Consider the following 12322-nt stretch of genomic DNA (forward strand, 5'->3'; position numbering starts at 1 on the left):
GTGCACTCCCTGCGGAGGATACCGCTGCTACGTGAGTGCCCGGTACCCAGGTGAAGCACCTGGTCTCCACCCTAGCACCTCTGCTGCAGGACTCCTTCCACCCTCCACTGCCTGGGAAAATCCAGGGGTTTGGAACCCCATACGCCCCAATTCTCAACACAGCAAGAACTAATCAGTATTAAATAATTAGGGATGGATAACTGACAAGCACACATAATGAGTATTGCTATTTCAACCAAGTAGATGGGAAGAAACAGCTACCCAGCAGGTAAGCACAGTTTTTAAGCCGCAGGGCAATTCATTATTTTCCCCAGATGTCCCTCTTAATTGTAGATAATTAAATAAAATAGAGAAAGGAGGAATGGAGCATTTTAGTACCATGAGGCCAGCTCAAGGTATGGGAATGGAGGGGGCTGTGCTTGAAGAGTTACCACCTTCTGGCTGGAACAGCCTACGCTGTAATCCACAATTCACTCAGTGCACTGACCTTGCACAAGCCACAGGGCTCTCCTGCCCTAGCAAGATACCTGCCCACACATACAGTTGGGAATCCAAGCGAAAAACAAGATCCTTCCTGAGAACCAGACAGAAGCTGTGTGTTGAGCTCTGCTAGCAAGAGAAGGCAGGAGGCCTCGTCAGGACACGATACGGGGATGTTGTGGGGACACGAAAAGATGTGAATGTGAGCAGACCACAGTGTTTCGAGGAACACTATCCTACCCTATTATGGGAAGTATGTGCTGCGTCACAAACAACAAGGGGAAGTTCAATTTTTCAGATCACGGTTTAGCATTTCTCATTCCTTCATCATGGGAATGGTGATGCTCATCACTGAGCATCAGCATGTTGGAGGGATATGAAATCACTCCTGACGGCTAAGCTGGAATGTCCAACCACAGTGCCCGAAAACTAATTGAGAGAGCTTGTTGCGACATTTCTGGGGTAGCAGCTTCCCCTGGGCTACAACTCTGCTGAATGAGAACTGAAGCAAACAATACAGGCAGCAGGACACACACAGATGTGTTTGCCAGCCCAGAAATGCAGTCGGCGAGCATTCCCAGATACCACTTCCAGAGCGACGGAGACGTGGAGGACAGTGGCAGCCCATTTAGGGAAACCGTAACACGTCTGGTTTCAATTTGCTACGCTGACTGGGCAATGCAGAGATCATCCTTTCTTTGCCCGAATGCTGCATCTTTCTTCTCCCATTAAATCTGCAGCTTCTGGGGTCAGCATAAAGCCATGGAAGCTCCTACTGTCACCCTGAGCTCTGGCACTTTCAAAGGAAATGGCTTAAGTCATGATGACATAACTGACAGCCCTGCTAATACAAAGCAATTTCTCTTTAAAGCTGTCGTATCCAGTAAAGTGTTCTGTACATGCGATATTCTGACTCTTGAGCAGAAGAGCAGATTTATATAAGCTGTGGCTTGCCTGGAAGCTGGGGCAGGAAGCAGCTTTCCTGCAATATCTACAAGTTTCAAATGGATTTCTTTTCCCCTCTTTAGTTTGCTGGATTTCAGGTCAACAAGTAAACTTTAAGTCCTGATCTCACAATGTGAGAGAAGCCTTTGGCTGGGAGAACTCACGTTACCTTCAGTAAAATGGAAACCACCACCACCAAACACTAGAAAGCCAAAATGGCAAAGCAGTGTAACGCCTCCTCATGTGCACAGGAAGCACTGCTAGCACACACAGGACCCTTGTGGGACCATGCCGGGACATCTGACCCACAGCCTGGAGGCAACCATCGTATCAGAGCAAGGGCCAACAGAGCAATTCCCCTACCCCACCCCAGGGCAACTGTGGAGACCCACTCCCTGGAGCAAGCTGACCGACAGCCTTTGGTCCTGCCTGAAAAGCACTCCCAGGCCAATATCCCCACTCCTTTCCCACCCTTTTCCAGCAACTCAGCTAGGAGAGTCCTGGTTACCCCAAGGCAGTAGCTGAAGGAGCTGCTCAGTAACACCTACCATCCTCGTCAGTGCGCACGTGCACAGGGATGCTCTCCGGTCCTGGCCCCACATCAGTGTGAGCCCTTACCCACACCTTGTACTCGGTCCATTTCTCCAGGTCCTTGATCTCCCAGCTGGAGTGTTCCCGTCCAATGCCATCCACCACATGCTTGGTGTTGTCATCTCCTTCCACTGCCTGGTATGCAATGGAGTACTGGGTGATGACCCCATTGCGGCTCTGGGCAGGCGGTGGCACCCAACTTACCCGGATGGTAGTGGAGCTGGTGCTTACACACTCGACTTCTTGGGGTGGGGCGGAGGGGGCTGGGGATAAATAAATGAAGTGGGGAGATGAAGGGAAATGAGTGGAAGGACAAACCAAAATGCACAGGGAACTTTTACCCAGCCAACTGAGCACTGAACATACACATGGAAATTCAGCCCGTAGCTTCCTGGACTACTGCCTGCCTTCCCTGCAGATGATCAAAGATGGCACCAGGGGCAATTTGTATTTGAAAGCCTGATGAACAGCATGGAGACAAAAGTGCTATTCTGCATCAGAGAACACCTCTTCCCAAAGCGGTTCTGGACGCTCACTTTACCAAACACAACAAATGGCAGTAAAGGAAGGGGCCGGGGGGAGAGAGAGAGAAACTGGTACGGCGAAGAAAGATGCTTTCGGTGAAGATCTGAAGCAGATGGAAACCAGAAGAGAGAGGAAGCTGCAGAAGGCAAGAGTGGCAGAAGGGGAAGCTCACACACCAGATTGCATGAATGCTTGCAAAAACCCACTCCTAGACAAGCGGAGGAAACGACAGAGGGCAGGGAAAGCAGGTGACTGAGGTTGGCTGGAGTGTGTCCAGGCAGGGTTTGAAACCACGACCATCAGCTGTGAGCAGCACCCTGACGCAGGTGGGAGCCAGGCACCATGTAGGAAACAGGAGATAACATGATTGTGCTGCTTTGCACGTGTGTCTAGTATCTGGGACTGCTTCATGCCTGCCAAACTGGTTACCTGCCTCAGCAGCTTCCTGGCCTATGGAGCTGTACAGGGGAAGGTAGGCAGGTCTTATCCCCTCCCAGGCAAAAAAACACCTGCAGTTTGCGTTAACTTCTAATCCCCAGCAATGTTAACTGGCCACAGGGGGAGGAATGGGATCTAGGCAGCAGATGCTTCTCATCGGGGTGAGGAACAGTCCCCTCCACACACCATTTCTGGGGAACAGCAGTGAAACAAATCTGGGGGGGGAAGAGAGGGACCGGGAAAGGAGAGACGACCAAAGGCTTTGGCGACTGAGGGCTGTGGCAACCTTGCAACAGGACAGCAGTTCTGCAAGGCAGGAGAAGGGAACAAACCATACAAGCGCTCTGGAGATGCTCTGCTTCATCCAGGATCCTGGCAGCACGGGAGCCCTCTCACAGCAGCAGCAGCCTCCTCTCATTTGGCCTCACTGCCCAGGGATGCCGCAGACATATCCTGGGACCTCTATTAACACAACAGCACAGCCACCCTGCAGAGGTGTTTGTGCTGCCCAGGCCATGCCTTGCTGCTGGCAGGGCACACACAAAGGGAAGGGGAGCTCCCCTCAGGTGTTTCTCATGAGGGTGGAAACCTGGAGGAGGGAAGCAGCCTGCCCGGTCGAGGAAGGCACAAGGGAGACGGGTGCATCCCTGGGTGCTTGCACAGAAAGCAAAAGCCCTAAGCAGAGAGGGCAGGGCACCACCACCAAAAATGCGCACAGTTGCTCTAAGGCTAGGAAGCTGTCTGGCCAAGCAATAACGGAGTACAAGGCATCTTGCTTTGCCATGGCAGGTGAAAGGCCACTTCCATTCTTCACTGCAACCATAAACCTAGAAACGCCTGAAAAAAGACTGGTGCCATTCCTCATGCCACAGACCTTGAAGCCATCAGTGCACCAGAGCCAGCCTTCCAGGGGAACAGGGACAAGCCTGCGGGCTCATCGCCTGTGCAAAGGCAAACACAACCTACATTACCCCAGATGGCAGCAGGGACCTCAGACAATTACAGCACCCAACAATTGTGCCTTGGCTTTGCTGGGCATAGGATGGCAGTGGGAGGAGATCTGGGAAAGCTGGGGACAGCAGGACCTCCCAATGCCACTGGTGACCTCTGCTTGCTGGGAACAAGGCCCACTTGCTTGCAGAGGCAGTCACAGGCTGCACGTAACTCTTAGCGCCCACTTCTGCGCTTCGGGAGCAGGGTGGGGTGCCTGGGTTGGGGTGCCTGGAGAGAGGAAAGATGGAGGGAGAGCGGGCAGTGATGGAGCTGGAAGAGATGATGCCCGAGCAGAGTCAGGCTGCTGCTATGGGAGCTACACTGGAGAAAAGAGAAGTCAAAACAACGTGTGGAAGCAAACAGTTGCCTACGTGAGGGACGCAGAGTGGGAACGGCCCTGCCATCTGGTACACCGGAAGGGAGTAGGGGTAGAAAATGAATCCTCACACTCCTTTGGTTAATCAGCAGAGAAGTGGCAGGGAAGAGAGTAGGAAAATATAGCACCAAAGCAACACCAAGAGTGAATTCAGGGAGGGCGTAAGGTAGACACAGTGCCTGGTGGCATCCCTTAGAGGGGACAGGTGAGACATAAGGAGCTTGGCAAGCCTTTCCTTTGCCACTGTCTGTAGAGAGGCCCTTCACAGAAGAGACTTGCTCTGACTTTGGGCCTCCACAGCAATTCCTTGGGATGCGGCAGTGAGCTCCTTCTCCAAAGGCAGCTTTGGCTGGCAGCATGGGCAGGTCAAACGTTGGCTGTTAACTGGGTAAGAGTCACACACATGATGTGCAAGGCAAAAACTCAGATTAACACTCGAAAGCAAAATAAAACTTGGTAACATGAGCAGGATCAACTTAAAATGCACAAGGAGTGGAAGTGTCCCTCCTGGGGCCAGCAAAGAGCAGACTGGGTGACCAGCATGCACTCACACACGCAGATGTACCCACACGCACACTGTGCAAACCTCTGCTGCCTCCAGGCTACTCACAGCGGCCCCCCTCGCCGGCCCACAGCAGCCCTGCGCACCCATCCAGCCCACCTACTCCTTAAGCTAGGGAAAAGGCAGCCTCAAGACCCACCTTCGTATTTCAAGTGAGAACAGCATTTTAATGCTGAGGCCTGATGGGCACAGAGCTGATGCTCCCCTCCTGCATCATACTGCTTGCCTGAGGCACTGTAGACTCTTGGAAAACTCCCCCGTGCTCCTCAGACCCTCAAAGCTGCATTACTTGTACTTTTTGCAGGGTGCCCAGCAACTAAGCAAGCAGCTTAGCAGGAAAGACAGCCCAGAAAGCAGCTGCCTTCTCAGGAGATGGGGTCCGAGCTGTGCTGCTGGAAGGGTGCAAAGGGGCACTGCATCCCTGAGCAGGGATGCCACAAGAGAAGCCCAGCAGCAGCAATACAGACATCCTTCTCCAGCCTTTAGTGACTCATTAGTGACGATGTGCCTCCTACCTTACCCTTGACTGGTTTGTCAGGGCCAGGAATAGAGCCTGAGCACAGGCCCTTTGGAAAGCAGGAGTCTGACTGCTTCTGCAGTTTGTGTCCCACCTGAACATGTCAACCTCCAAGATCTAACAGCCTTTCTCAGGGCAACCAGATGGAAGAGTGCAGGAAGGAGACCAATTTGAAGCTGGGAGCAACAGTCTTTCTAGATTAGTAAGTTCTAAGGCCACGGGGGACGGATCTGACCATCTAACCTGAGGTGTTGCTAAGTGCAGACCACAGAATTTCTGCCTGGAAGTTGTGCATTGTGCACACAACTTCTGCCGAGCTAAAGCAGAGCTTTCTGAAAGACCTCCTTGACTTCGAGACCCCCAGTACCCAAGAATCCACTCTGCCCTGGGACCGTTCAGCCAATGGTTTGTCACCCTTACTGAATAGCCCAGTAGTAACTGCCAAGGACTTTTCTTATAGAACAGAGTGCCATCAGAAATCTTCTCAAGTAGGGGTCTGTAAACCAAGACCCAGTCACTTCTTGAATAAATCGATGAACTCTTAGGTCCCTCAATGTAAGAGGGTTTTCCCTGGTCAGACCAAGGTATTTCTGTGGCTTTTGGCCAAATCTCTTCCAACCTGTCTACATCTCTCTTACTAAACAGATGCCAGAACCAGTCAGCTACTGCTCCGCTGGCCAGTGAAGTGACAACCTTAAAAACAGACTGGTATGAGATCCCCTGTGAGCAGACAGCATGTGGAGTAGGTCATGGGAAGATGTCTGCCTTGAAGAGTCCACGAAGCAAAGGTTTCTCTTACTTGGACTGTTGTGAAACTCTGAAGGACTCATTTATGCATGGAGCTGTCTCTGATTAAGTGTGTTCAAGGATAAGAGCAACCACTGATGGAATTAATTTAAGTGGCAGGAGAGTTGCTTCAACCTTTGCCTATCAATACAAAAGCTATCTGAAATAGGTATACAAATCCCCACACTCAGAATTTGTTCTCAATGTTCAAATATTTATAACTGCATGATCTGAACCTCTCTCCGCTTTCATACCTGTCTATCGTGCAGCACTAAGACACCATTAGCTCACGTAACGAGATGGAGGAATCCCTGTGACTGATATATTAATGAAGCTGAGTTTTCCTCAAAGAGAAGGTCGTTCCAATACTGAGCAGAGCTGCTCTTCTCTGCCTGAGCTCACTTTCTAATGGCCATCTCAGGCTCTCGGCTGCTGTGCATGCTGGCACCCTCCCCGCAGGGAAGGCTGTCTGCCTTTGCCAACTGCTCACCCCACATAGCTAGTAAATCCCAGACAGACAGTGCTAACGGAAATATCTTTTTTCCCCCTTTTAATGCTCTTTGCATAATGGCAAGCCCAAAAATCGTTAGTGAAAACGAGCTTATCGCAGGGCCCTTTGATAGCCCTAATCTGCTTATGCGCAGCACTTTGAGCTGCCAATCAGAGCAATGCGAACTCCTGCTCTGTGATCACATGGGGCAGAGTGAGGATGAAAGTGATATTGCCTGGGTCACCTCATTATCTAGCCTCTCTATTAACTCAGCTGCAGCTTGTTCTGGTTTCCCCTAGCGCTGCAGTCCCAGAAGCAGCAGCCTCACTTGCTCACGCAACCCAGTCGCTGTTTTTTTTTGGAAAACAGCCGCTTTCCCAAACTGACTCCACCAGCTGCCTGACAGCCACAGGCACATCTGGCCTCAAAGGATGCCTCACCTTGCAATCAAGTGTATGGACCAGTTAAGGACCCCTGCAGAAGCAAGGCAGCTGGAATGGGGAGTGAAGAGGTGAAAAGCTGATGGTTTGGAGACAGTCACATTTAGAGCCAAACACCCATATGCTGCCTGTCCAGACAGCTTGTCTGCATGGGAGTGAATTCATAGAGATGCACAAACCCACTCAAATCAATCTCTCTAAAGCAATTTCCCAGCCTGTTTCACTCCTCCATCAGTTTTTATGAATCTACCCTTAGGGCAAGACAGCATGATCAAAGGGACATGAAGAAAGAACTTACCACTTGGGTGCACCCCCTCTGCCAAAGAGCCCTGATCCAAAACCCCAGCTGACCTTCCCCATTACACCCTTTAGCAAACTGCATGCTGGCATCCCTGCAGACCCACAAGGGCAGAGACATTGAGCTACTCCGTGCCCAGGCAATGGAAACTGGACTGCTTTTGCTTTGTCTTCAGTAGTGCAGAGTGTCAGAAACTTACTGGATTGGGCAGTTCTGGCTTCGATCATGGGGGTGTAGACTCCTACCCCCAGCTCTGAGCGGGCACCCAGACGGAACTTATACAGCGTGTCTGGTTTGAGACCTTCCACAGCATATGAGGAGGTTGGGTCAAACTCCACCTTTTGCTGGCAAATAAAACGAAACACAGATTATTTGGTGTAGTTGGAGAATACAGAAAAGCTGGCGCTCAGCTCCCGATGCCAAGGGAATAGGCAGCCCCATCACCCATTCTGGCCCCAGAGAAAGTCACAGCCATGCTGCCAAACCTGTTGCAGTCCTGCAGGACTCCAAGGCATGGAGCTTTCTGGGTGAAACACAAGGACTCTGCAGTGAAGCAGACCTCTCTGACAGCCAGGCTGCACTGCCTGGCGTCCAGACTGCACTCACTGTCTGACAGCTTTGTGGGAATGCTGGGTCCAGCTATACAGTTCAGACGAGGGGCACATGAGTTTGTTTCCTCCCAACAGATAGTGCCTGCCTGTGAAACAGAGTAAAGCCATTGTCCTGGAGTAGTTGGCATCTCTAATGCACCTAAACAGTGCCGGTGAAGGACTTGTTTTGCTGCCACTTCACCCGGAGGGCACTTATTTCTGGCAGCTCTCATGCCACTACAAATACAGAAGGAGGAGAGGTCCATGGGACACTGTGACACTGTGATGCTGTCATGGCACAGTTCTCACTGTGCTGCCCTGCAGCCAGCACTACTTTTGATATATTTAGAGCTGGACTTCTTTTAGGGACCTGACAGTAAACATGAAGGGCTCTCTCTAGGCCACCCTCAATCTGCTCCTTAAGCATAACCAGTCCTGGAGCAGCAGACACACTTTGGAGGCCATTTCAGACCCAACTGGAAGCCCTACCAGCCTGCACAACTGTTTAAAGGCACCAGCAGTAAGGATGCCTCAGGGATGGTGTCTGGAGCCTTTCCAGTCCCAAACCAGTCACTAGCTACTTCGCTGGGCATCAACAAGCACTGCTGAGGTCACTTACACAGAAGCCAGACAGAGACTGCCATATTCCTATCACACACCCATGAGACAGAAGAAACATGGAGAAGAAACAGTCCCGTTGCCACCCCAACTCAAGCAGACACCCTTCCCAAGCTGCTGAATTGTGATGTCTGGCCCCAAGTGCTGCTGACGCAGAGGCAGTATTCTCACCTGAGTGCCATCCTCCCCTTCCCAGTACAGCAGCTCGTATTTGGTAATGCGTTCCTGAGAGGCAGGCAGCCACGTCAACAGGATGCGGGTATCAGACTCTGCTTCTGCCTGGAAGTCAGCTGGCTGGGCAGGAACTGGGGACCAAACACATGGTTAGGGCCAGGTGGCAGATGCAGGGAAAGGAGTCGCACTGCTTTGGAGAGTCTGCATTTCACCTTGCGAGGATCCTCTTTCATTTCTTCTGGACCCTCCCTTCTTCCCTCTCCCCCGTACTGTGCTCTTGGAACAACCCAGGCAACCAGCAAGCACCTCTGGGACCCAGGCAGGTGACTATGGGAATTGCGCTCACTTCCAGCCCCTGACTGCATCCCAGCTCCTTCCTTCCACATGTGTACTCAGACCCCAGGAAGGCCTGGCACAGTTCCATAGGTGCCAACATCCACGTCCAGGACCTTGTATCACATTTTTAGCCACTGTATCCCAGACAAAACCGTGGGCTGTGTTACTTGTACAGAGATTGATACCAACTCCCCAGGACAAGCTGACAGCTTAAATCTGATGGCTGTGGGGCGGGGGTGCCACTCTGACATGCAACCATTTGAGCACCAAGTGCAGTTGCGATGCCTGGTGCAGATCAGACACACAGCTGAGGTGCATACCACTGGGGTGGACACGGAGACGCGACACCTCACTCCATACGTACCCCCTTGCTGCGTTTTGACCTGGATGATGTCCGAGGGTGGCCCGTCGCCCACTGAAGTAAAGGCCAGAACACGGATGCTGTATGTGGTCCCTGTGATGAGGCTCCCCACGGTGGTGAGGTGGCTGTCGTCGGTGTTGTGTTTCTGCCACATGCTCAAAGGCAGATGTGGGTCGGTGGTATAGTAAACACGGTACCCTCGGATCTGTCCGTTTGGCTCCTCCGGCTGCTCCCACTGGACCAGCATGGTGCTGGCGCTCAGCATCCGTGCCTGGACTTTGAGGGGTGGACTTGAAGGAGCTTGCTCTCCTGTCCGGGCCTCGACCAGCTCACTGGGGGGACCCCTGCCAATGTTATTGACTGCGATGACCCGGAACTCATACTCTGAGAAGGGGCTGAGCCCACCTATGCTATAGCGGGTTGTTGCCACACCATCCACCTCCTGGAACTGACCCTCCAAGGATTTGGGCTTGTACTGGATGACATAATATGAAATGGGGTCAGAGTTGCCTGAATCCCAGGTGAGGGTCACGCTGGTAGCTGTTGTTTCAGTCACTAATGGCTCTGTTGGAGGTTTTGGCAGTGCTGCAATTGAAAGGCAAAGAGGTGTGATTTAAATAATTCAGTCAGCTCAAACCCTGCAATGTGCACAGGGATAAAAATGGAGCTGCCACCTCCCATTAACATTCTTCTTTAAAAGGCAGAAATAATTTCATACTCTAGAACATGCATTTTTATATTACCATATATTGCTTGAAGTGGTTCTTAATGGAAGGATAAACAGAGCAATCATGTTATTAGACGTGCTTGACGCACTTACCAGCAGCAGGCTAAATAAAGGTAATTCAACGGGGATGCAGGAATGTTTCTGTCATGGGGGTTCAGCTGGCAGTGGGAAGGTGCTTGCTGGGCTGGGCTGGCCCCAGAAGCCAGGTGTACAGCTGATTTACAAAGGGATACAGTAAAGCAATCAGAGCACCACAGGTAATCTGGAGCTATGCTCCTGCTTCCACAGAGACAGCATCTTAGGCCATAGGGAATTCATGGACAGTGCTGTTAGATGGGTTGATGGGGGAATGCCTTGTAAGTATTATAGTACATGCAGGAGAGATACAGCCAGAGAAATTACCAACTTTCACATCCATTATTTCACTGGGTGCTGTGTCAAACTGCAACCAGACAATAAACTGTTACACAAGAACTCTGTGACACTGACATCTCTGAAGTGTTAATGATATGCAACTACTGCAACCAAACATTTCCAGATTTGCCATTTTACCAAAAGAACAAAAAAAGAGAATGAGTGTGCGTGAGAGATTTGCAGAGTACACAAATACTTTAAGACAATGACTGAATTAAAGTCTACAGTAAGTTTAAACCTCATATGAACCACTCTAGTCAAAGTCATTAGTGACTTGTAATGCAGCTGTGCTTGACGGGGAACTAGGAAAAATGCTCAGCCCAAATTAAGATCCTCAAGTACTTCGTTCTTTGGCAAGCCATCAGGTTTCCAGTTTCCACATGGTTCAGCTGAGGAGGGCAGGCTCTTTAGCATAGGAGCATGCCTTCTCCGAGTGCAGGGGAGGATGCCTTTTCCAGTGCTAGTGCAACATGAATACTGAGAAAATCAGTGAGGGCTGAACTGGCATGGGAGGGAAGGGCATGCAACCCACAACCAGACACCATGCCACTACCCATGGAGGACTCAGGGAGGGCAAACACATCCCGCCCAATATTACAGCCTGAAGCAACACATTTCCTAGAGCGTCCGAGAAACTGGCAGCCTCCCTCAGGCTTTCAAGGACAGATGACACTCACCCACCCTTTCCTTTGGAGAGCCGCAAGCTTGACTCTTGCCAGCTCTTGGGTGTGCAGCCTGCATGTGAGCAAGGGGCAGGTCTGGCACCTTTGATGCACTTTACTGCAATCAGCTCTGTGTCATCTTGCTTCTCCTGTCTGCCCTGCAAACGGTCTACTTTCCAGCAAGCACAGGAGAAGCAACACTGGGTGAAGGAGTTAGGGACAGAGGCAATAAGATATCCAGAGTGAAGGTGCAGGGAAGAGACAGAGAAACAAAGAGGAAGGCAAAGGGCTAAAGGAGCTGAGCAGACCGCTCCCTGTCCTGGGGGAGGCCTCTGCAGTCCTGGGGTGGCAGTGGGCATCACGTCAGCCAAAGAGGGAGTGAGGCAGAGTCGTCCCAGGTACAAAGAGGTTAATACTGGGAACCAGTATGTTCAGCGTAATGGTGCAGTTTCCACCTCCTCCCTCCACGTCCAAACCACCTCCCCATCATGCCGCTTTCTTCAATACACTCTTCGGTATGTACTATAACCAAGGCAACCCCTGTGCTCTGTAAGAAAACGGGGGCTGGAAAAGGTACTGACTAGCAGGTGCTGTGAGTAAAGGGAGCAGCGTGTGGCTAAGGTTAAAAGCATCCTCTGACGAGCACCAGGGAAAAGAGAATTTGCTGTTAATCTCCAGGTCAGAGAGGGCTAACACTCAATTCTGTGATTTGTTCAAGCAGGGACTTGGTGCTAAAGGTGGCCATAGTGCAGGAGGGGGCCTGCAAGAACAGACAGACTCAAAAGATGACATTTCTGCAGAAATCTGAGCTACAAATCAACTGCAAGGAGAGGAGGAAAGGGATAGTGTGGATCTGCTTGGCCCCAGATGGGAAAGGCAGGACATGTACTTCAGCTTCCTATTAGGGAGCTGTCTGGGTGGGCTGCCCTGTACCCGGTGGTCAGCAATCAGCAATAACGTCCTCTTTGGGGCAAAGCTACCTGTGAAACTACAGCAGGA

General features: G+C 51.3%; 1 protein-coding gene across 1 annotated transcript in view; it reads right to left on the reverse strand.

Moving 5' to 3' along the window:
• The window catches only part of PTPRF (protein tyrosine phosphatase, receptor type, F), a 304224-nt gene that overhangs the window by 63016 nt on the left and 228886 nt on the right, over positions 1-12322 (reverse strand). Inside the window, exons 10-13 of the mRNA XM_009332537.1 lie at positions 9524-10105; positions 8821-8954; positions 7641-7785; positions 1974-2279 (exon numbers count right to left, since the gene is read on the reverse strand). Of these exons, the coding sequence (XP_009330812.1) occupies positions 1974-2279; positions 7641-7785; positions 8821-8954; positions 9524-10105 (1167 nt within the window). The remainder of the gene's footprint in view (positions 1-1973; positions 2280-7640; positions 7786-8820; positions 8955-9523; positions 10106-12322) is intronic.

The sequence above is a fragment of the Pygoscelis adeliae genome, unplaced genomic scaffold (genome assembly GCF_000699105.1).
Source record: "Pygoscelis adeliae isolate BGI_AS28 unplaced genomic scaffold, ASM69910v1 Scaffold449, whole genome shotgun sequence".
NCBI classification, from domain to species: Eukaryota; Metazoa; Chordata; class Aves; order Sphenisciformes; family Spheniscidae; genus Pygoscelis; species Pygoscelis adeliae.